The 24,711-nt window shown below is 51.0% G+C and overlaps 1 protein-coding gene across 1 annotated transcript in view; it reads left to right on the top strand.

Moving 5' to 3' along the window:
- The window catches only part of EGFR (epidermal growth factor receptor), a gene marked incomplete at its 5' end in the record, with an annotated part of 172,223 nt that overhangs the window by 110,801 nt on the left and 36,711 nt on the right, over window positions 1–24,711 (top strand). Inside the window, 11 exon segments of the mRNA NM_214007.1 lie at window positions 4,498–4,649; window positions 5,655–5,838; window positions 8,947–9,081; window positions 14,040–14,108; window positions 14,900–15,018; window positions 16,087–16,228; window positions 17,689–17,805; window positions 20,894–21,020; window positions 21,113–21,186; window positions 21,961–22,051; window positions 24,042–24,241. Of these exon segments, the coding sequence (NP_999172.1) occupies window positions 4,498–4,649; window positions 5,655–5,838; window positions 8,947–9,081; window positions 14,040–14,108; window positions 14,900–15,018; window positions 16,087–16,228; window positions 17,689–17,805; window positions 20,894–21,020; window positions 21,113–21,186; window positions 21,961–22,051; window positions 24,042–24,241 (1,410 nt within the window).

Here is a 24,711-nt window from a genome sequence, read left to right on the forward strand (position 1 = left end):
GCGCAGGTGACACAGGTGTGTGCGTTTGCTGACACTCCCCACTGGACACACCGCAGACGGTTTATCTCACGGTCAATGATGTTACCTCAACAGCTGTCAGCTAACCTTCCCCGTCACGTGCCCGGGACAGGGTGCTGACAGCTGTGCTGTACTGTGAGATGCAGTCACAGAGCAGACGGATAAACAGGTGAGAGTGTGAACATAGTAAAATGCCACTGCAAGGCTGTTCACAGCGCAGGTCTTTCATCTTTTCTGCCCATTTCTGAACTTTCGAAATGAAATTGGAAGATGAAAACCCAAGTGCCCCTCTTGGTCGAGCGGGCTTTGTCTTTAGATTTGCAGGAGGAGGACTGAATCAAGCATGTTATATGGAGCTTCTCACACACACACACACACATACACACACACACACTCAATTGTATGGTTTTCAAAGGCATAGCCCTGAAGTAATAGTAGATTTCTCTTTGAATAAATTGCTTAAACGCCTCATCCTCAATGCATATACTTCAGTGAAACTCTTGAAGCCCAATGCGCTCCTTTCTCCTCCTTCTGATTTGGTGAATAGCCTTCAGACAAGGTGACTGTTTGATGTCCAGCATTTGAGTAGGACAGTTGGCGGATCCAGACACACCTGTTCAGACGGTGCCCTTAGGCAAGGACATGTCCACCGGGGTCCTCACGTCTGCCCAGGTGCCCCTGCAGCAAACCTTGTCAGGTTCTCCGGGGCTGTCGGGGAAGGAGGTTGAAGCTCCTGTGCCTGTTCAGTTCTCACAACCGCTCTGAGAGGCCCGGGTTGTTTTCGCCAAGTCTGTACCCGAGGAAGCCGTGGGGCAGAGCCCAGGGCTGTCGGTGCCGGGTGAGGAGGGAGTGGCCAGGCAAAAACCTCCTGGCTGCGTGACCAACTCTTTCTCTTGCAGTTTTACCTTAAATCTGCCTCACTAGTTAGTGATTTTTATTCTTTAATATTACTGATTCTGTGTAATATAATATAAAATATAAAGCCATGAGAAAATTTAAATGTGAGATTGATTCCGTGGTCTCTCATTTAAATTCTCTCATGGTTTTATATTTCACGTGAGATAATTGGTATAAAGATGGAACCAAGGGAGTTCCCACTGTGGCTCAGTGGGTTAAGAACCTGACATAGTGTCTGTGAGGATGTGGGTTCTATCCCTGGCCTCACTCAGTAGGTTAGGATCTGGCATTGCCATGAGCTGTGGTGTAGGTTGCAGATGTGGCTTGGATCCTGTGTTGCTGTGGCTGTGGTGTAGACTGGTAGCTATAGCTCCAATTTGACCCCTAGCCTGGGAACTTCCATATGCTGCAGGTGTGGTCCTAAAAAGCAAAAAAAAAAAAAAGGAACCAAGATTATGCTTTATTCAATCAAGAAACCTGAGCCAAGCCATTCGATCCTCGCCCTAGACTTCTGTCAGTGCTGCCATGTCCTCTGGGGCACAAGGCAGGAGAAAGCCTCAGAAGAAACAGCCTTGTAATGTTTTCTTTTGATTCTTCAGTGATTAACCCCAGAATGGAACTCAAGATGGGCCTGCCTTAAACTGAATCGAATAGCATATCAATTGCTTTCTTTTTCTCAAGAATACACATGTTGGACAGTTGGGAAATTTTTTGCCATCGTTAAAAAAAATAAACCATCACTTTTTCATGGAAATTTAGGTTTATTTCTCAGAATAGGTTTTCCAAAGAATCTAAGCATCTTTGTTTCCACAGGCTGTCCAGTCGCTTTCCCAAATGCTGTACAAATTAAAGTTCTTATCAGTAATGTATAAAGCGGCTATTATCTTCCAGATATAGCCCCCCCCTTTTTTCTGACCACGAAAGTAGTTTATACTAAAAAACAGTGAATGGTCCTGCTAGATATTCATCCGATAAATGTTTGAGGTGCTCCTGCAGCACTTTTTGAAGGAATGAATGAAAGCACAAGTATAGTCCTTTTGCAATTATTTCCTTCTACAACAAGCTAAACGGCAGGGCATGTTTTCTTCTTTCCTGGTGAAAGTCACTTTCGCATGATTTAACAACATGGATTCTTTGGTTTGGCCAGGAGACATTTACAAGCCGATATCTTTGATCAGTTCCAGTGAAAGCGTCTGTTATCGTCTTCATCCTTCTGGGTACAGAAAAACTCTTTGGCAGTGTGCTCAAGTTCCTGGTTCTAGCCAGCACTGGGCACCTGGCTGGCATGAAGGGCATGGCCTGGACTTGGGCTGCCTGGACCAGAGCTGACCAATCAGGCTGAAATGCAAGAGACCGTGGGCTGGCAGCTGGGAAGGCAGCTCTTGTCCTAGGGTGTGCCACTGAAATGTCACCTGTTACTGTCAAAACCCTGTACCTACATTGCTGGTGGCATCTTTAAGGATCTTAGAATTGGGAAATCGGTCTGGCCCCAATGGCATGCATGGCAGCAACATGTGTACAGCTGTTCCAGCCTGAGCTGCCAGCAGAGCCCCCCTGCCCCCCCCCCACCAATGAAAGCATCCCGAGGTGCTGAGCCCTCCCCGAGCTGCTGTGGAAATTACAGGCCAGTGGCTGGCCTCCGCCCTGGGGGCCGTTGTGGTTCCCTGGTGAGCATTCCCTCTGCCACCAGATCGGAGGGAGACCACAGCGGGGAGAAGCGGGAAACCCCACAGAGGCCAAGAGGAAGCAAGGGTTGCTTCGTGGTTAGCGCTGGTGTAAAGGCTTTGCCCCCACTGTGTGGTGTCTGAACATGTGCTCCTCAGATGGAGCCGCAGAACAAAGCGTGGGAAGGGAACAAAGAGCCTCTAAAGTAGAATATGCACAGCAGGGCGGAGTCCTGAAGAAAGCCCCTGCCAGGCACTCTGGCCCAGCTTTTAGGCTCCAGTACCTGGTTAAGGGCAGCCGTCCAGGAAGAGCCTGGCCAGGTCCACGTCTGGCCTCCAAAGCCAGAGGCCGAATTTCTTCACGAAGTATTTTGTGTTCAAAGTACAGCCCTTAACGGCTCCCTGCTTCAAAAGCCCTCAACCTCTTTGTTTCCTTATGCTTGTCTGTGCTTGTCTTTCAAAGCGCTAGGTTTATAAATGTGGCTTTATTATAAACCCCTCCTTTGCTTTTAAATATGGATTACAAATGCATTTTCAGAGTCTAAATTTGTTTCCCACTTTAAACTGTTTTCTTATATTAAGTGTGTTACCTGAAAACATGAGGGGTTCAGCATGCCAAACACATCCTGGCAGGGGGTACAAAGCCCTTGCACCCTACCTGTGCAGGTGGGCTTGGTTGGGTGTGGGCAGCGTAAAAGCAGGTTGTTTCTTAGTAGCTGAGTGTGGGTTTTTTTTGGTTTTTTTTTTAGGTTTTTTTGGGTTTTTTTTTTCTGTCTTTTCTAAGGCTGCACCTGTGGCATATGGAGGTTCCCAGGCTAGGGGTCCAATTGGAGCTACAACTGCTGGCCTACACCACAGCCACAGCTACAGCAACCCAGGATCTGAGCCGTGTCTCTGACCTACACCACAGCTCACGGCAATGCCAGATCCTCAACCCACTGAGCGAGGCCAAGGATTGAAACCACAACCTCATGGTTCCTAATCAGATTCGTCAACCACTGAGCCACGACGGGAACTCCGAGTATGTTTTTAAATGTGTGTTTTCATGCCATTATTTTCTAAATATTATATAGTATTTGATTTTATTCTTTGGTGCATTAGTTTAGAATACTTTTCATCTCTAGCAGTGGGTTTTTTTTGTCATTAATTTTGTCATTAATTTTGTCATTAATTTTAGGTCATACAGTGTTAGGATCAGAATTTTTTTTTTTTTTTTTTTTTTTGGCCTTTTAGGGACACAGCCACCGCTTATGGAAGTTCCCAGGCTAGCGTCCAATCAGAACTGTAGCCACTGGACTACACCACAACCGCAGCAATGCCAGATCTGAGCCGTGTCTGCGACCTACACCACAGCTCACGGCAACACTGGATCCTTAAGCCATTGAGCAGGGGCAGGGATTGAACCCGTCTTCTCATGGATACTAGTTGGATTCATTACTGCCGCGCCATGATAGGAATAACTCCAGAACATTATGTTTTTAAATAGTCTTTGGACACAGAATAATGTGACATGGCTATTTTTTGCAAAGTGAAAAGTTTTTATATAGTTATCAACTCGTAATTACATCATTTTAAATGCTTTATGAGCTGTAATTTTTTTTTTTTTTTACTAAAGCTCTTTTAGACTTTTGTCTTAAAGATTTTCATAGTTTTTATCTGTTGCCCTTTTTGCATTTTGAACATTTTAAACAATTCCATTCATTCATTACAGGGAGGAACCATTCTTTATCAGGAACTGTACCTTACACAAACTTTTAAACACTTTTTTGTCGCATTTTCCTTGTGTGGCCTTTGATCAGAATTATTATTGTTAAGTCAATGAAGTGCATGAAGTTAATTGAAGTTATGAATATTGTTTTATGTTCGTTTTGCTTCTTCATTGGGCATTTCACGTGATGTCTTTTTTTCTTATTTCCAGTTTGCCAAGGTACAAGTAACAAGCTCACCCAGCTGGGCACTTTCGAAGACCACTTTCTGAGCCTCCAGAGGATGTTCAATAACTGCGAGGTGGTCCTTGGGAACTTGGAGATCACCTACATGCAGAACAGCTACAACCTGTCTTTCCTAAAGGTCAGTGCCATGGTCTCATCCAGATACAAGAGAAGTAAATATAAGCAGCTAACGGCCTTGGCGGCATTTAACTGCAAGTGTATTTGCTTTTGCTGAGGCAGTTACAAGTCCTAGGGCACGACATATGCAAGTTTTATGTGAAGGTCACTTTATCAGCTAGTGTCAAGTTACAGCTTGAAATGAATGTGGAAGAGAAACAGACCAGCCTGGCACTCCCCTCTCATCATAAATCCTGAGAGTCATCTTTTAACCATTACTTCAGCCAAGGAACCCTGATAGCCTAGCTCCTAAAAAAAAAAAAAAGAAAAAGAAAAAGAAAAAAATGTCCTGCTTTGTAGCACTTGCCTGTTCTCTTGGTATAAATTCTCTTACCATGGTTGATTTCCAGCTAAGAGTTTAACAACTAGTCCACAAAACCCCTGAATATTTCACAGTGGACCCTAGAGAGCCAGTAGGAGCCAACCCTGAAGGCGTCTTAATTTGGTATAGTTGAACTTTGGATTCGATTGCTTTTTTTTTTTCTTGGTGTGTTCATTTATTTTTTGGCCATGCCTGCAGCCTGTGGAAGTTCCCAGGCCAGGGATCAAACCTGCACCACAGCAGTGACAACACTGGATCCCTAACCTGCTGAGCCGCCAGGGAGCTCCATGGGTTTATTATTTTTTTTTATGGAAAAACCTGCAAGACAGATACAAAAGAAATTAATAAAACATACCCTTTATTGTCTGAGTGTGTTGAACACCAAGCAGAATGAACGTCACAGCATTCCTAAGTAATGCACATGGCTTTTTATTAGCGCCATTGGGCTCGAGAGGCAGGAGCGCAGGGTCATTGCAAATCCTGTCACCTCCCGTGGGAGCCGGCTGTAGTCATCTGCACGCTTTGCATTTGTCAACCACTCTTGTGCAGAGCGCAGTTAGGTGTCGCAGGCTCATCTTACCGTGTGGATCTTGCATTCTTGAATATTCCTCAGAAGAGAGACTCTGCTCACGTTTCCTCTCCTAGACCATTCAGGAGGTCGCCGGCTACGTGCTCATCGCCCTCAACACCGTGGAGAAGATCCCTTTGGAAAACCTGCAGATCATCCGAGGAAATGTACTGTATGAAAACACCCATGCCTTAGCCGTCTTATCCAACTACGGGGCCAATAAAACCGGCCTGAGGGAGCTGCCCATGAGGAACTTACAAGGTGAGAGGCTGCAGACATGGAGGGCAGCTCAGATGGGCTCCCCAACCGGGACTTTCTTAACTCCACTCAGAGAAGACTTTGATTCCTCACATGCAGAGGTATTGGGTGCTGGTCCTGAGCAAGACGCAGCAGATGGACGTCCCTAAGCGGGTCGTAGAGGACGGAGAGGGAAGGATGATCTAAGCCAAGTACCACTTGTCCTCCGTCCAGAACATCCAGGGAGTTGGGAGAAGTGACAGCGGTTCTGGGGAGAGGACAGTGAGGTCAGATGGCGAGGTCTTTTGTGCCCATGTATCTGCCAGTTTTATTATCTGGACCCCAGGTATAAGGGGCACGCATTACCCACCCCACCCCGCCAACGTGAGACATTTTCCAGGGTAATGCCCTCATACGGAGAGCATTTTAGGTTCAGGGTAGGGAGTATGACAAGAGAAGTCAGAATTCTTAGGACAGGGCACTTGTGCGGGCCCTCCGAGAGGAAGCTGCGGAGGATGAAGACAGGACAGGAAGCTGATTTGGGACATTGAGGACCACCCTTGCTGTGCCCTTATTATGCCCTGCTGTGTGGCAGGTGCAGTGCTAGCTGTGTTCAATTGGAGTCTTCTTTTAATGCAAGTGACAAATAAAGACATGGTGGCAGAGGGACCTTCCTCACGTCCCACATGAGTGAAAAACAGCCAGGGGTGGGCACCCAGCTTGTGCCCCAGCATCCTTACCTGCCCAGGCGCTGGCCAGTGTGTGCAGGCTCTCAGCTCGCCGGCCGCCCATGTGGCCTCGCGGTCTGGTGGTGACAGGCAGAGACGGCGGGAGCCTGTGCGGGTAGGATCCAGCCCTGGCCCCGTCACTCACCAGCCAGGCGCCCAGAGCACGTGCTCTCTGTGTCTTCGGGTGTGTAGGTGGGATGGTAACGGACTGGCAGGAGTGTCGAGTCAGTTAAGGGGATTACTCCAGATAAAGCACGGGGAGCTGCTTCTTGACTTAGGGTTATTTCTGTTGTTGGTATTGGGGCTGCATCAGTCCAGGTGACGCAGTGTCATTAACTAATCCTCTGATGGGGGCTGTTTAAGGCGAATTACATACTGTCACCGTCACGGGGCAGTGCTGGGGCCCTGCTGCCCGTGACCTTCTTACCTGCACTTTCCTGTCCTTGGTCCGTCACCCTGATGGTCCCGCAGCCCTGGCATCTCCTCTGCATCCCCAGCTCTGACCTCTCATCAGAGTTTACCCCCTTGACTCTGGCTCCCTCCCCCATGAGCGTATCCACTTACTGTCCTGCTGTGGCCTCTGACTTCACGTCCAAAGCTCCACATGGGGCCCTCTCTGACCCCCGAGCCTGCGCTTTGGGACTCTGTGTCTCCGAATCTGCTGAAGGAGCCACCCCTCTGCACCGGGGCTTCCATCTACCTGGAGCCCCCGTGCTCCTCCCCCCAGTCCCCCCTTGCTCCTCCCCTAGTCCCCCCTGCTCCTCCCCAGTCCCCCGTGCTCCTCCCCCAAGTCCCCCCGTGCTCCTCCCCAGTCCCCCGTGCTCCTCCCCCAGTCCCCCCGTGCTCCTCCCCCAGTCCCCCCGTGCTCCTCCCCCAGTCCCCCCGTGCTCCTCCCCAGTCCCCCGTGCTCCTCCCCCAGTCCCCCGTGCTCCTCCCCCCAGTCCCCCGTGCTCCTCCCCCAGTCCCCCGTGCTCCTCCCCCAGTCTCCCGTGCTCCTCCCCCGGTCCCCCCGTGCTCCTCCCCCGGTCCCCCGTGCTCCTCCCCAGTCCCCCGTGCTCCTCCCCCAGTCCCCCGTGCTCCTCCCCCAGTCCCCCGTGCTCCTCCCCCAGTCTCCCGTGCTCCTCCCCCCGGTCCCCCGTGCTCCTCCCCCCGGTCCCCCCGTGCTCCTCCCCCGTCTCCCCGTGCTCCTCCCCCCGGTCCCCCCGTGCTCCTCCCCCCGGTCCCCCCGTGCTCCTCTGCCCTCTGGGAGCTGTGTCCTCCCCAGTGCCCTGGAGACTCTTCCCAGCAGAGCCCTCCTTCCACGGCCCCTCCGCTGTGCGATGCTGGGCAGAACTCAGGCATCCGCAGGAGAGGCGCAGTCATTGCATCAGCTCAGGTAGCGCCTGTAAACCGCTGGTGCCCTCCTGCTGGGGGTGGAGGCCCTCCGCGGATGTGAGGTCACTGGATGACCCGTCTCCCAGGAGCCAGCAGAAATCGTCCATCTTTGCAGACCCCATGGCCCTCCCCGCCGTGCTCTGTGTGCCTGAGTCACTAGGCAGATGTTTACATAAATGTCACAGCTGGAACAAGCCCTCTGCTCAGGCTCAACTTTTCTTATCACTCCTGACTCTTCGCACCATCAGCTCCTTTGAACAGCTAACTGTCCTTTACGCCTTTGCAGCCCTGGTGCCTGATCTATCTAGGTCACAGATACTTTTTTTTTTTTTTTTTTTTGCCATTTCTTGGGCCGCTCTCGTAGCATATGGAGGTTCCCAGGCTAGGGATCAAATCGGAGCTATAGCTGCTGGCCTACAACACAGCCACAGCAAAGTGGGATCCGAGCCACATCTGCAACCTACACCACAGCTCACGGCAACGCCGGGTCCTTAACCCACTGAGCAAGGCCAGGGATCGAAGCTGCAACCTCATGGTTCTTAGATTCGTTAACCACTGAGCCACAGTGGGAATTCCTGGTCACAGATACTTCTTGCCCCCTCCACCTCACACCCCTTTCTCCAATGAGATGCCACAGAACACCTGCCAGCATCTCCCTGTCCCTGCCCGCCCCTCCCATTTGCCCTTTCTCATCTGCATCACATAGTCATTCCGGGCCAGCCTCCCCGAGAACCACCAACTCACTGCGCACTCATCACTTATGCTAAGAGGCTCAAGCACTGGCCTCCTTCCTCCCTACATCCCTAAATTCTGGCCGTGCGTCGTTCAAGGACCCGGTGCAAGGCCATCGTGACCCCTCCGTGGAGTGGAGCCTCCAGCTTCCCTCTCACCCCCCCTGCCGGGAGTTCCATGGGGAGTCTCCATGCCAGCTGCCATCCTTGTAGCCGAAGGCAAACTGGAGAAATGCAGGCATATTTCACGAGTGTTTAGAAGGGGGGCACGTTTTCTCATGGGGTCCTTTCTCGCACAGAGATCCTGCAAGGCGCCGTGCGCTTCAGCAACAACCCTGCCCTCTGTCACGCGGAGTCCATCCAGTGGAGGGACATTGTCAACAGCGACTTTCTAAGCAACATGTCCATGGACTTTCAGAGCCAGCTGGGCAGCTGTAAGTGTTCCCCAGAGCCGCCAAGGTGGGCAGAGCGCGGAGTGCTGGGGTGGGTGTCGGAGAAGGCTGAGTTAATGCTGAGTTACATTCATCTGAAAAGTAAGTAGTCAGCAGATTGTCTGCTTGCTGGAAGAGCACCTGTTTTAAGATAGAGGGTCAGTTAGCACCCTTGCTGGCAGACCACCCCCAGGACAGCTGAGCCGCTGTGTGGCATTGAGAAGAGCCTGCCAATCAGTCATGGCCCTCGATGGCTCCCCCATCCTGTTGAGGAGGCCGATCAGGCTCTTGTGTGTGTCTGATTTGCTTCTGAGCCTCTGCTTGGCACCAAGCCTTCTAGAACTGTGGAGCTGACCTCTGCCCTCCTGCTGGGGGGCCTGGGCTCCCCTGCCAAATCGGGGAGCGCACGAGGATGAATTTGTCCACATGCGCCTCATGCCACTGTTCACTGTCAAGCAGCCCACGCGAGGGAGAGGCTGGTGGAGCCAGGCTGCAGGCCAGGGCTGCCCAGCCTGCACTGTTGGCGGTGCTGGGGGCTCTGAGAACACCAAGCCCCCCTCAGCTTGCTCCCTTCCAGCTCTTCCTGGCCTTTCAGTACTTGAAAATCAGGAGCCATCACTGTTTCTCACCTCTTTGCTTCCTAGGACCATTCCAAGAGATGCATGGGTTTGATTGGTTTGTTTTTTTTTTTTGGTCTCAGAATTTGGAACTGATATCGATCTTCAAAATCAACTAGAGCTGCTCTGTTTTGGGGGTTTTAAAAATTTGGTTGATGACTATGATAAAATTTCTTAAAATAAAACTTGCCATTGTAACCATTTTTAAGCATGCAGTATGGCAGCATCAGGTACATTCACACTGTTGGGCAACCATCACGCCATTCATCTCTTTTCATCCTGCAAAACTGAAACTCTGTCCCCACCAAACAACAACGCCCCAGCCCCTGCATCCGCCATCTCTCTGTCTCTGTGAATTGGACGGCTTGCATCGCACACCGTTTGTCCTTTTGTGACTGGCTTCTTTCACTGAGCACAAGGTCCTCCAGAGCCGCCCAAGCGAGAGCAGGTATCAGACTTTCCCGCCTTGACGTGGCTAATAGTCTTGCACCGCACGGACACTGGTACACGCACTCTGGTTTGTCCATTCACCTGCTGGGAGCACTTGAGTTGCGTCCATCTTCTAACAGTCGTGATGAAATGCTGCCATGAGCATGGGCATTGAACCCTTTTGTTTTGCGAAGATATTCTTCCAACAGATACCCAGTGTGGCACCCACCATGTCTGCAAGGAGCTGAAAGCTTTATTTTACAGGTCAAAATTTTGTGTTATCCAGAAATCAAGGTTAGCCTTTCCTCAGCTGTCTGATGGATAATGGAAAAGTTAAATTGTGTAGATTTATAATGAAAAAATTGACATGGCACGGCTTTGAAGTTAATATGGGTTTGCCGTGGACCAGATCAAGCAGCCCAAAGGGGTACACCTGGCCTCCCTGCCCAGTGCTGCAGGAAAGCCCTGGCAAGGAGGTACTGAGAGAGAACAACGGTGGACAGGTGTATGCAAATGTTACACAGCTATGAGCCGTAAACCAAGATAGTTTTGGTTTCAGAGTAGACATGTAAGAATAAGCCATAGAGAGTTAAGAATGAGACAATAAGAGAGAGTTCCTTTGTGGCTCAGCAGGTTAAGGATCTGGCATTGTCACTGTCAGGGCTCTGGTTATGGCTGTGGTGCAGGTTCAGTCCCTGGCCCAGCAACTTCCATGTGCCACAGGTGCAGCCAAAATTAAAACAAAACAAAACACAACACTTAAGACAGTAGGAATAAGCCTAACTCAATCACACGTCCGTAAAGAGGTAACATTTCAAACAAATAAGAAAATAATTCATTATTCAATAAATTGCTCTGGAATGATTTAACTACTAAGGGAAAAATATCAAAGGACGGAACTCAAGTACTTTTTTAAAGGAACTGAAGATATGAGGTTAGTCACACTGGAAATTACAAAACTGCCCTTCAGCTGCCACCTGTACTTTCCTCCTGAGCGACCTGATCTGCGACAGGTTCAAATCCCGCCCCACCCCATGGAAGGAGAAACCGCACCCTCAGCTGGTGCTTTTCAGGCCACAAATAGCTTCTGAGAACTTGTCTCATTTCATATTTACCCCCAAAAATCTCATAGGGTGATTTAGGTATTTTATGGACAACAGATTGGAGATTCCAAATGGTTTTTACCCAGTGTGCCCCAGTGTTATGTTGCTGTTGACATAGTTTGGAATCTGAAGATCGAATGGGCAGGTTCATCTGCGAGGAAATTAAAGTAAATCCATCATCCACTTCATATACCAGTGAAAGTTCCAATGCATATTAAACATCAAAATATTGAATATATATTTAAGTGATAGAAAGAAACATGAAGATGAATAAGTGTACTATCAAGTTGAAGGACAGTCAAAGTTAGATCCCATAAAAGAAAACGTCAGTATGAGAAAGTGTTGATGGCAAACAGGAAAAAAACATCATGCAGCATCTGATTGCCTCGAAAAGGGTTCACACTCCTGCTGAGTGACTGTGCAATGTACCCTTCAAAATCCTAACAAAAAGGTAAACCTCCCCCCAAACCCAAAATGAGCCAGAGACAAAAGCTGCCCCCACAACACACACATGCACGCACACGCAAGATGGCTAGAAATAAAGTAAAATGCTATTTGTCACTGTAATAAAAAGGTCAAAATAAAATAAAGACGCGTCATTTTGCCTTTGCTAAAGGTTTGGGCTCCTTTTGATTTTTTCAATACCTGAATCATTAAATAAGTATTGAAGCTTTCAAATATTCACACCCCTGACCCATGAATTTCATGTCCAGAAATATTAAGGAAAAAATAATAAGGGGAATGAAAATTGAGAGGATGTAGAAAAAAATTTTTTTTCAAGAACATTCCCTACAGCCTAGTTTACAGTAACTCTTAGAAGCAACTTATGTATCTAAAAATAAGAGATTGGGGGAGTTCCCGTTGGTGGCTCAGCGGTAACGAACCCCACTGGTATCCATGAGGACATGGGTTTAATCCCCGGCTCTGCTCACTGGCGTTGCCGTGAGCTGTGGCATAGGTCACAGATTCGGCTCAGATCTGGCGTTGTGTGGCTGTGGTGTAGGCTGGCAGCTGCAGCTCCAATTTGACCCCTAGTCTGGGAACTTCCATGTTAAGTGGGTGCAGCCCTAAAAAAGAAAAAATAAAAAAATACTAAAATAAATAAATAATAAAAATAGAGATTGGTTAAATAAATTGTGGTAGCCATGCCATTAAAAATCCATTCTAGACAGAAAGATATTTAAAGCATGGAAAAATTGTCATAACGTTTTATCAATTATTTTTAAATTATAGTACAGTGTAGTGTGATACTAATTCTTATGTGTACATATACTTATTGGCCCATATTGATTACCCCTGGATGATTCTCATTTCTTTTTGCTTTTTTCTGTTGTTTGTATTTTAAATAATGTCTGCAATTCTTTTTTGTCACATAATGTTAAGAATCGTAAGAAGTTTAATTGTAATTATAAGAAGGCTAAGAATTATAAGAAGGTTAGGAATTATAAACAGATGCTCCTTGGTGAATTCCTTTTTTTTTTTTAATGATTTTTATTTTTTCCATTATACTTGATGAATTCCTTGATGGCAAATATTTTACTTTCTTTCTTGCAGAAAGATGCCATTGAATGTATTTATTTTAAATATTTTTCTTTTATGAACTTATGCTTACTGTTTACTATCTGATAATTATGTAATTATTAGTATAACAGATACAGTTATTACATAACGCAAATAATTACACTAATTATAATGTTATTACAATTTTATTATTATAAGTGCTTCTAATGGAAATTTGGGAAACATGGAGAAGTCTGGGGTGGCCAGGAGGGATCACGTGACATAGACACAAGCTCTCTGAACGTATCTGTGCGTTAGTTTTGCTCTCTCCTCATGGTTTCTATCCCTGTCTGTCCCCGTCGCTTCCTTTACATAATGTGCAGCCACTCCTGCCAGGGAGGCTTAGCCTCCTGTCCTTGGGGATTGCGAGGAGCCATACCCCTGTGCTAATGCCTTTCGCCGCAGGAGTGATTCTAAAACTTGGGGTCCTGTCGAAAGGGTGCCCAGGCCCAGCTGTCGCTTGGCTGGTCATCAGCTCTACCATTTGAAATCTAAATTCTCCCGGAGACTGAATTCTTCCTAATGGGGGCAGCTTTGGGGCACAGGGAGTCCTTTGGGGACTGTGTCTTTGCAGTGGACGAGGTCTCTTTCTAACACATCCCGGGGGTGGCCTCTTCCTCCTGTCTGCTGTAGATCACGTGGTCTTCAGATTTCTCAATGCTGGCTGAACACGGCACCCGACTAATGAGATGAAAACCCTTCCTAGCTGTAATCTGTAGTTAACTGCCAAAAGTACAGGAATGGATTGATCAGTAACAGACAGTAACTCGAAGTTAATAACTGAGGCTGTAGCCGATCAGGCCGGTGACAGGCACCCTTTGTGTGGCATTCAGGTCTTTCTCTCTGGCTTGGAGTCAGGACTCCACCTCCTGGGATGGCTGAGGGCTGGATATGGCACGATGTGGTCAGCATGCAGCCACCAGACGAGGCACCTCGAACATCACTGGGGGAGATGCTGCTGGACGACGGTTCTCCGAGCCTCCGCAGATTTGAGATCTGGACCTATGAGCCTGCTTGAATGCAGTTTCCATAGTCTGTGTTCAGTCAGTAATCCCGCTCTGCTGCAGTTCCCACAAAAGAAATGTCCATAAAAGCAGCATGTGGTTCTTAGAATCTTGTTATAAACCAGCCGTCTTAACAATCCTCATTTTTAAGACATGGCTTTGCTCAGCGACTTGGGAATGTGCCATCAGTTTCTTGTCATTTGTGCCCTTCCCTGAAGATGAATTTAACTATTCCTTTTACATTTTAGGCCCGAAGTGTGATCCAGGCTGTCTCAATGGGAGCTGCTGGGGTGCTGGGAAGGAGAACTGCCAGAAATGTGAGTCCAGCAGCCACGCCTCCCCTTACCTTTGCTGATTGTATCGGTTTTCCCTTTGAAGACTCCAGAAGCGTTGTCGATTTTAGGCCTGATGTTAGCAGTTTTGTGAATGCCTGTCTGGCAAATCTGCACGTGTGAACCCGGCTCCGGCTCTTGCCGGCACTTGGGCTGGGTTGCAAACCAGCGCTGGTGGCCCGTGTGCCCGCCATTCCCTCTGAACGAGACGTTTGGCGGGTTCTCCTGGGCGTGGAGGCCTGTCTGTGTTCCCTGAGCCACGGCACTGCTGGCACCGTCTCCCTTCCTGACCGCCTCCCGCCCCCGGGCACTGATCCCCTGACAGGCATGAGTTTTTCTGAGTTTAGGAGTGTGAATGGCCAAGGAATGTGGGGACATGTCAGCTTGAAAACTGACCGTCTGTCCTCAAGTCTAATTGAGATGTGACTCTTAGGTCCTTTTAAACTCTGCTCTCTGCTAGGCATTACGTTACCTGTGCATGCTTTCTGCTGCCCCAAAGCGCAGTTCTAACCAGTATCTAGTTCAGCAGTTCCGAAAGTCTGGAGTTGATCTGGGTCAGTTCTAAGAGATTAAGAACAAGTAGGAAACAAAGGGGGGCCAATAAGAAAGGTCAATGAATTGAACGTAGCAGAGTGTGAGGTTCGGGAACCGCAGTACAGAATCGCTGCATCCGTCTTTGTGCTCTGCCACGCGCTGCTCTCAAGGCAGCACTGAGGAGGCGAGTGCCCCTTCGCCTCCCTGCCTTTCAGCTCATAGTGGCCTTTGCTCCTTTTCAGTGACCAAAGTCATCTGTGCCCAGCAGTGCTCCGGGCGCTGCCGCGGCCGGTCGCCCAGTGACTGCTGCCACAACCAGTGCGCCGCTGGCTGCACGGGGCCGCGGGAGAGCGACTGCCTGGTAAGACACACCCCAGCCCAAGACTCGGGGGCCTTCCTGTGATTGTGTGTGACAAAGCATCTCTTAGTGTCCTGTCTTTGCCACTTACTGGATGACCTTGGGCAAATTATGTGGCAGCACTGTGCCCTGGTGTCCTCATCTGACAATGATGGATAATTTGTTAAGTGGCCTAAATGGCACCACATGTGCGGGGTGTGAGCCATCACAGTGCCAGTGTGCTATTTGTCCCCAGGTCTGTGGTGGCGGTGCTCTTTGTTGTTGCATTCAATTCTCATCACGAGCCTAGGGCATCAGTGGCCTGAGGCCCCTAAAATATACACAGTGAGGTTAAGTGACTGTACAGACCCTGAATGGCCCGACAGCTGGGTCTCCACTTGTGTCTTTTGCCCCAAAGTCCTCTGTTCCTTGCAGGTCCCCTCAGATCTCCTGCCCACCCCCTCCGAGGGGCTCTGGTCCTGCAGAAAGCTCAGCCAAGCTCAGCCCAGAGGTGGGCTGTGAGCAGACGGGTTGGACTGTGTGAGCACCTTGGGAGTCCTGAGACCCAGGGCGGGCAGACAGGGACCCCTCCACCCCAGGTGGAATCTGGTTTTCAGGGACTGGGACCCTGAAGTTTCCCCCAGGCTTGAGCCTCTGCTGGTTGGGGCTGATGCTGATTAAAGCTGGAGGGAGGCGCCCGGGGCTCTTGGTCAGGACCTGTCCGTGTGTGGCCTGGCAGCCCCCAGCGAAGGTCTTCTGTGCTTGGCAGGAAATTCTAGCAGGTCCTCCAGTGTCATTTAGGATGGACAGCCAGTGCGAGTTAAGTAGAAGAAGGTCGCCCTCAAGTTAGCGCTGCAGCGCGTCCACCCCTTCCTTGCTTTGAACGTCGAGATGGGCTTTTCCCTTGTGATTCCTCACCCACTGCAGTTGGGCCGTGTGTCTGAGAGAAGCCCTGCTTTTAGGGGGAGGTTCTCCTGACTCTGCGGAAAGCGCGTTGCCAGACTTGTCGGTTCCGACCAAACACCTGGACCCTGAGATCCGAGCCCGCGCTCCCGGAGGAGCGGGCCCATCACGCCACCCCTCTCGTGGCAGGTTTGCCGCAGGTTCCGTGACGAGGCCACCTGCAAGGACACATGCCCGCCGCTCATGCTCTACAACCCCACCACCTACCAGATGGACGTCAACCCGCTGGGGAAGTACAGCTTTGGCGCCACCTGTGTCAAGAAGTGCCCTCGTGAGTGCGCGCCGATGCCCTTTCACTGTCCCGAGCCCTGTGCACGTTCTGTCTCCTGCCGGGATCCCCACGTCCATCCGTCCCCCCATCATCAGGCGGGTGGCGGCTGCTGTCTGACCTCCGTCAGCTCCTGTGTCCTGCTGGCCAGGACGGGCCTGAGCCCCAGCTGTGGTCGTCCAGACTATTCAGTCGTCTGACTGGCACAAACCCACGGCTGCTGGGCCATCTCTGTTTAGCGCCTGCGCTAAGCAAGCGCTCAAGGGGCCCAATCTGGGGAGTAGTTAGAAGACCTTCCTCCACAGTGGTTAAAAATCTGGTGCCCCAAGAAGTCCTGCAGATGGTTAATCGCTTGTAATTGGTATTGTTAATATTTATGTATTTATTTATTTATCTTTGCCTTTTGGTTTTTAGGGACGCTCCCATGGCATATGGAGGTTCCCAGGCCAGGGGTCGAATTAGAACTTCAGCTGCCAGCCTATACCACAGCCACGGCAACATGGGATCTGAGCCACATCTGCAACATATCCCATAGCTCATGGCAACGCTGAATCCTTAGCCCACTGAGTAAGGCCAGGGTTCTAACCTACGTCCTCCTGGATGCTAGTTGGCTTCGTTACCACTGAGCCACAACAGGAACCCCCATTTGGCTTTGCATGTGAATTAGTTCACAGTAGAGGAGGGTAGAATTGTCCACCTAAAGAGTCTTACAGACCAGTCCTCATTTCCGAGAGAGGGGATTAACTGAGAAAAAAATTTTAAGAACAATTATGAGGGGAAGGTTTGCCGTAGGTGATGTGTGCACATGAAAAATTTTAAACTTGGAACAGAAAAAATAACAAATAGAATCATAAGCCACTGTAAGGCAAATGACAAGATTAAAAAAAATTGCCACAATTATGACACAGATATACTCTTGGAGAGGAGGCTTAATAGGCTTTAAAATTCACACGAAACCGCTCAGCCTCAGAGAATAAAAGCTGACAGTTTACAGAAGGAAAAAGACAAAACCAGTAACTAGGTTTGAGGATCCATGTGGGCCGGTCAGAAGGAACATGCAGAGCTCCCGGGAATCCTAAGGTCTGGGTCGGTGTGAACACAGACCAGCTGCCCCAGGCACGAGGGAGGCTGAGGGGGGCCGCCCTGTGGGGCGGCGGGGCCGGTGGGGGCCGGGCCCAGGCGGCGGGACGGGGTCTTTGTTTAGGTTCACATCGCAACGTCAGTGTTCAAGTGCTGACGGTACAGGGAGGGCTGCAGAGGCGCCCCCGCCCCCTAAGCAGCGGCCTGCCCGCCGCCTCTGCCACCCCACCCAGGCTGGGCCACCCTCCCAACGTTTGAACCCCACTCCCCCTGAGCAGCCTTTTGTTCTGCGTCCTTAAAGTCATTGAAGCCGGCGGGCAGGAGGGTCGAGAGGCCCAGGGATGCGGGTGCCGCATTGGCCGCCTTCCTTGTGTTGTCCCCAGGTAACTACGTGGTGACAGACCATGGCTCCTGTGTCCGTGCCTGCAGCTCCGACAGCTACGAGGTGGAGGAGGACGGCGTCCGCAAGTGTAAAAAGTGTGACGGGCCCTGCGGCAAAGGTGGGAAGCTGTGCAGGCGGCCACGGTCACGGCCACAGCCACAGCCGGGCCTCCTGCCCCTGGGCCTCATACTCCTGCCCCACGAGAGCTGAGAGGTTGTCCTGGCGCAGAAAGGGGACCCTTCCTGGGCGCCGGCCTTGGGCACCCTTGACGCAGTCCGTCCCTGCTCACCTTTGAGCTTTTGTCTTGGAACCCGAAGATGTTAAAACGTCCAGGAGTGTTGCAGGAACGTGGTGAATGCCCCGTGGCCTTGGCGGTGCCCGGCAGCCGCCTCGTCGCTCGCGCTCTGTCCGGGCGTGTGTGTCCGGGTGTGTGTGTGCCTGCGTGGTGTGCGTGTTTCTGCCCCGTAGTGATTACCGCTGTCACCCTCGCCCCTCACACACTCATCAGCCTGCTTTCCTACAAACTGGACCGTCTCACCCTCATCCTGAGTTTAGCATCGACTGAGTATGATTCTGTTCTCACTTTAATTCCAAGCCTGCCGTCCCAGTGTGTCCTTTTTAGCTGCTTTTGCTGCAGAATCCAAGCCAGGGCTGCGGGGTCGCTGCTCTTGCTCACTTCTGGGCAGGGTCTCTGCCCCCATCCCCTTTCTCTCACGGGACCTGAAGTGAGGCGTCCAGGCTGGTTGAGCTTTTCCTGCAGGTGGGACCCAGGTGACGTACTGCGGGCAGAAGTGTCGACCACGTGGCCCAGCCATTTCATCCTGTCTCCATGATGATAAATTGGATCATTTCTTGGTGGTTATAAAGATGGTTTTCCATATCTGTCATTCCTTCTGCATTTATTAGCTGATATTCTTTTTCGCAATAGTTTCTAGTGGCCAGGTAAGGTCACCGGATCTTTTCTTACTCACTCTACGGTCACCCCTCTTTATCACGCTCGGTCTGTCTCCCGTGTGCCCCACCCCCCGCTGGCCCCATGTCCTCGGGGCACGTGCCGCGTCTAGATCGTGACTTCCCTCCTTGCTTCAGCTCCGTGTGTCCCGGAACTGCATTCCTGCGAGGCTGGCCCATACTTTATCTAGCCAGCCTCCCTCAGGATGGTCATTTACACTGCGTCCACGCTTCCGCTGTTGTAAAAACACCTCTGTGACTAGCTGTTTGCCTTGAACACCCACTTGAGATGAACTTTCCCTAAAAAGTGTCTGCGGTTTAGTCGATGCTCTTACCTGTCACTCGCCGAATCCGTCCAGCCCCTCTAGGTCTGTGCTGTTACCCCCCATCTTACAGATGAGGCCCTGAGTCACAGAGAATCGAGAAGACCTGCCCGGGGCGACAGCCAGGACGGGCAGAGTCAAGCTGTGACGCCTCAGTCCCAGGCCAGACCCATGAGCCGGGCTGTGGCCTCCTGGTCTAGGGACACCTGTGTGGCAGGTGGGCCTGTGCCTGGAGGGAGGAGCATCCTTTGGTGGCCGGAGACCTCTGGGCAGAGGGCACGTGGAAGGAGGACAATACGAATGGGAGTAAAAGAGCTGAGCAGGGAGAGAGGGTTCCTAGCAGCATCCTCACGTGGATCGGTAAAATCAGACATCGTTTTGGTTTTGTTCTGTTAACTTCGTGTTCATTTCTCCTGCAGTCATTATGCTCCATTTTCTACCCTCCCTGGTTCTCATCCTGGAGAGAGCAGTGGCCGACTCAGATCCCGTGGAGTGAGGGCAGTGCCACTGCATTGGGGGGGGGCAGGAAGACAGGCAGGACAGGGGTGTGTGTTGAGAGTCCACAGCTTCTGCAGATCTGATAGGTCCAGGGCGACTGTGTGATTTATCTCCAGATTTAGGGATTACGGTAACCCTGCCACTGTCACCGTCAGACGTGAGCAGAGAGGGAGAGTGAATATTCTCCCAAATGCGTGGCATTCTCTTCCACAGCTGTGGCTAAACAGCGCTTGTGTTGCTGAAGCCTCCTTGCTGTTGATAGGGAAACCCTTGGAACCCCAAATCTGTTGCATTCCAAAGCCGCCAAGTGTTAGATGCAGCACGGGGCGGGCCTGGGGGTGGCTGATGGGATGGGGCCCACAGCCAGGTTGCAACCCAGGGTCTCCTTGCAAGTGGCAGGAGATGGAGCAGCAGGACGTGACCGCGTCCCTGGGAAGTTGGGTGGTGGGGGGCTCATCCTGAATGAAGAAATTTTCAGTGATTGCCGTTCAAAGGGGGATAAAATCTGAAAGAGAGCTAACAACTGCACTGAAGGTAAAGCCAAAGCAGATGAACGTGCTGTGGATGACAGTGGCACTTGGGATGGAAATTCAGGGGCGGATAGAAATTAGCGCATGGGCTCAGAGTGTGGAAACAGCGTCGGGAATGGTGCCGCAGCGGGACACAGACCAGAGCACACAGTTTCTGTGGCGCCAGTAAACACTGTGGAATAAAAGCTGTGTTTCTGATGAGCGTTACCACAGTATTATTCCTCATGACGTGACATCACACAGCCATGAAAATCCATGTTGTGAATGGTTCTAATGATGGGACAAATGTTCACAGCCCAGTAAGTGAACACGACAAGCCAGCCCCACATCTAGTGTGACATAACCATGGGGGAGAACTAGAAGGAAAGTTCTCAAAATGTCAAAGGTACATAGTAGAATTGCTGGTCATTTTGTTCCTCTCCATTCTGTGTTTTCACATTTTCTTAAACAAATGCTTCTTACTCTTTTAATAAAACCCAGTCTGCATACTGTCTCCGTTAGAAGGCCGGGCGTCACCCCGGGTGAGGGCAAGGGCACTGCTGCGGCTTTAGCGGGGGCGCCAGCCAAGGGCCAGCACAGTGCAGCATCCGCCCCGTGGGGCCGCCGTCTGGAGAGGAAGCGGGGCCCTTAGGAGCACCTGACCTCTGGCCCAAGTGGGAAAGTGAGGAGGAGAAGGCAGGTCTGGTGAGGGCACTCCCGTCAGGACCGCAGCCCAAGCCCCGGTCCGGTCCCAGTCCCAGTGCTGGAACCCAGCAGCCCAGCAGTGTCAGCGGAGCGAACGCGGGACCGCGGGGCGGCCATGGTCCCACGGCTGTGCCCTGCCGCCTCCTCCCTGCCTTGGGAGCCCTCGGTCGTCTTCATTTCACAAATGTGAAGGGAACAATCGCCTCCCTTGTCTTTACAGTTTGTAACGGGATAGGGATTGGCGAGTTTAAAGACACACTTTCCATAAATGCTACGAATATCAAGCACTTCAGGAACTGCACCTCGATCAGCGGAGATCTTCATATCCTGCCGGTAGCATTTAGGGGGTGAGTACAGCTGACGTCAGGACCTTCTGGAGAAAAGCGGGATCCGCTTGGCTCCCTGCAGGCCCTTATGGATCCTCTGTGGCCTGTTTCAGTGACTCCTTCACACGCACGCCGCCTCTGGACCCCAAGGAACTGGACATCCTGAAAACCGTGAAGGAAATAACAGGTGTGCCGCTAACCTGCCGTCTTAGCACACGTGGGAGGCAGGTGTTTTACAGGGAGAACTTTTAGGCGATTTTCTCTTCCCTTGCCATTAGCGAGTAATTCATTCTTTGATATTTTTCAAAACCGCGGCTCCCCGTGCTCTCAGGAGGCAAACTCTCTAAGCAGAGTCGAGTCACCTGGGACTCGGTGTGACGTGCGAGGTCTCAGCGCCCAGCCCAGGTGGCCGGTCAACAGCCCGGGATGGAGGGCGGAGGGCCAGGCACTGAGCTGCTGCGGGCTCCCAGCCCAGAGACACGTGTCCTGTCCTGCCCCAACACCGGCCTTGGGCCCGGGGCCCGGCAGCTCCACTTTCTTCATCCCTAAAAAAGGTGTAACTGGACTTTATAACAGGATTGGCTTGAGAATTGGAACCAGATAGAGATTTCACGTCAGTCTCCTTGTGGCGCTAAAGCTCAGAACTGGCCCCTGCCTTAGAGAGCAGCGGCCTGTTTGGGGTCTCAAGAGGGGAGCTCCCACCGTGGGTACAGCCTGCGGGGCGAGTCGGGCTCTAGCCCAGGGCAGCAGGGGGCTTGTTGTAAAGGGTGCCTGGTGCGTGTGGCTCTGTGTGTGTGTGTGTGTGTGTGTGTGTGTGTGTGTCTGCAAGTGCTTAGTGAGGAGGATGAGGAGAACAAAACATTCGCCGTCTGCTCCTGGACAGCCTCCCGAGAATCCTGTGACAGTGTTTCTTAGGAAAAGGGAATTGCTAAATGGCCTGCATCTTTCTCCTGCCTTACAGGGTTTTTACTGATTCAGGCCTGGCCTGAAAACAGGACTGGCCTCCATGCTTTTGAGAACCTGGAAATCATACGTGGCAGGACGAAGCAACAGTAAGTAGATCTCAGCTGGTAGGTTCTTTCTTACTTTATTTTGAAATAAAGCTCACAGCGAGTTTCCCCAGCTCCCTGGAGGGTGACACCCTGCGTCCCCTTGGCACAAATCAGCAGTAACCCAAATGCAGACTTTCTAGCATCTCACCAGTTTTTCCATGAGTGCCTGTGTGTTCTGTGTCAGCCCGTGTCCCCCACTGCATGGGGCTGTCATGCAGTCAGTGACAGGTCCTCTGCAGTCAGTGACAGGTCCGCTGTCGGCCTTGTCCCTCAAGTACTGGTGAGGCGTTTCTGGAATGGCCGATGTTTTCTTCTGATTCAGTTGAGGTTTCACACTTTTGCCAAGAACAGCCTGGGGTGACATGTCCTTCCTTATCAGCGCGTCATTTTAGGTGGAACTGAGAAGCTTTTTAGCAACTGAGAGTTTCTTTCAGGATTTCCACTTTTCTAGCTCCACCTGTGAAATACGTGCGCGTGCGCGCACACACACGTGCGCGCGCACATGCATCTTTAACGTAATAAAGGTAGTGATGGGTTTGTGGTGAGGAGAAGTTTGCACTCTTGTTCAAATTTGCCTTGGAAATAGCCTGGTTCCGAGAACAGCTTTCCATCATTGACTCCTAACTGGACAGCAGAACATTATGCAACACTCAGAAAATTGGAAGATGATACACGTAAAATAAGCACTGCTTTCCAAAAACTGTCTCAGCTTTGCGTCTCTGATGCTAAACAAGCAGCTCATGGCGTTTCCCAGAGAGGCGCCTTTGCTCCGAGTTCTCAGAAATACTTCACTGGCCAAAGTTCATGCAGAGACGAGCGCTTTGGTCGACTTTCTTGGGTGACTGGTGTGCAGCTCTTGGTGGCTGGCGGGCTTCCTAAAAATGCAACCCCTTCCTGTGGTTGCTCCCTGCAGACCCCAGGCTCCTCCACGCGGCGTCCCTGCCCCTCACAGGCCCTGTTCCTGGGGCTCCCGCCTCCGCGTTCCCGCCCCAGCGGGAGCTCTTGGCTCTCGTGTGCCTTCCTGCCTCCTGCGTCCAGGGGCTTCCCTCCCTTTAGTCTGAGTGACGTGTCCGGGAACTCAGGGGCCCGTGCTGATCACTGTCAGGACCCTGGCACGGGGCTGGGGATGAGGAGAACCTGCCAGCTCCTGGTCCTGGGCCCCTCTCCCGGGCTCCCTCATCAGACCTGCCCCGCCTCTGTGGAGCCCTCGTCACCACCCCTGGTGCTGGGTTGCAGGTATTTGCCCAGGTGAATGCGCCATCACTAGACAGAGGGGTTTTGAGAGGAGCAGACGTGCACTTAACCCAGAGGCAGACAGGATGGGCCACATGTTGCCTCAGTATCTTTGCCTTATAAATGGATGGGTGGATGTGTGAGCGGATGAATCTATCATCATTTGAAGTGTATTTGGATTTTTTTTTTTTTTTTTTTTGCTTTTTAGGGCCGTACCCGCGGCTTATGGAGGTTCCTGGGCTAGGGGTCTTGGAGCTGTAGCCATCGGCCTACACCACAGCCACAGCAACATAGGATCTGAGCCACATCTGTGACCTACACCACAGCTCACGGCAACTCCAGATCCTTAACCCACTGAGTAAGGCCAAGGATCGAACTCACATCCTCATGGATACCAGTAGGATTCGCTTCCACTGCGCCATGTCGGGAACTCCTGGATGTTTTAGCAATTAGAACACATTCTCAATTCACAGGCAAAATCAAAAAGCAGTAAATAAAATAATGACATTAAGACACTTCTTCAGCCCTCAGACTACCACTGGGATTAGAGACACGAAATGAACTAGGAACTAGCTTTTCCCCGGAGAAGCTTAAAAAACACTCGGAATTCTCCGAAGTTGCCTTGTACCTGCCTGCGGCATGACGTGCTTCCTGGAGGGCGTCTGTAGTAAACCCGCAGTGGTGCAGAGAACGGCGCCTTGGTGACGCTCTGTTGTGCTAATTGTCCTCCGTGTTTGCTCTCCTCTCTCCACCTCAGTGGTCAGTTTTCCCTCGCGGTTGTTGGCCTGGACATAGCGTCCTTGGGGCTGCGCTCCCTCAAGGAGATCAGCGACGGAGACGTGATCGTCTCAGGAAACCGAAACCTGTGCTATGCAAATACAATCAGCTGGAAAAAACTATTTGGGACCGCAAGTCAGAAAACCAAAATTATAAACAACAGGAGCGAAAAAGAGTGCAGTGAGTAACCACTCTGGTTGACTGTGGACAGGGTTCCAGTGGGTCATTCGTCTTGATTTAGAATATCGAGGGGCCATTCTCAAACATTTAAATGACTTTTACATCCCCAGAGAAGCAAGTGAAAAGAAATCTGGACATTCTTAATTGTGAAGTTCATCAGAATTCTTTCCAGATCCTTCTCATTCCATAGGATGAACCTGCCTCAAAGTCCGGGCTAGTGTTATTGGTAATGCGCAGAACTAAATTTAGTGTTGGTCGTGTTGTATTTTAGCTGTGCGTTCCCTCTGCTCATTTTGTCCATGGTGACTGTAGCTAGCCACACACACACACACACACACACACACACACACACGCACTCACAGGCGGAGTTGGCTCCTGAGGCTGGGCCTGCACCATTGCCCTCTGCACGAGACCTTGGCCATTGGCGAAAGCGGCCCCTTGCTTATGTCCTGCTCCAGCCCTTCCTCGCC

This window comes from Sus scrofa, chromosome 9, assembly GCF_000003025.6.
Source record: "Sus scrofa isolate TJ Tabasco breed Duroc chromosome 9, Sscrofa11.1, whole genome shotgun sequence".
NCBI lineage: Eukaryota > Metazoa > Chordata > Mammalia > Artiodactyla > Suidae > Sus > Sus scrofa.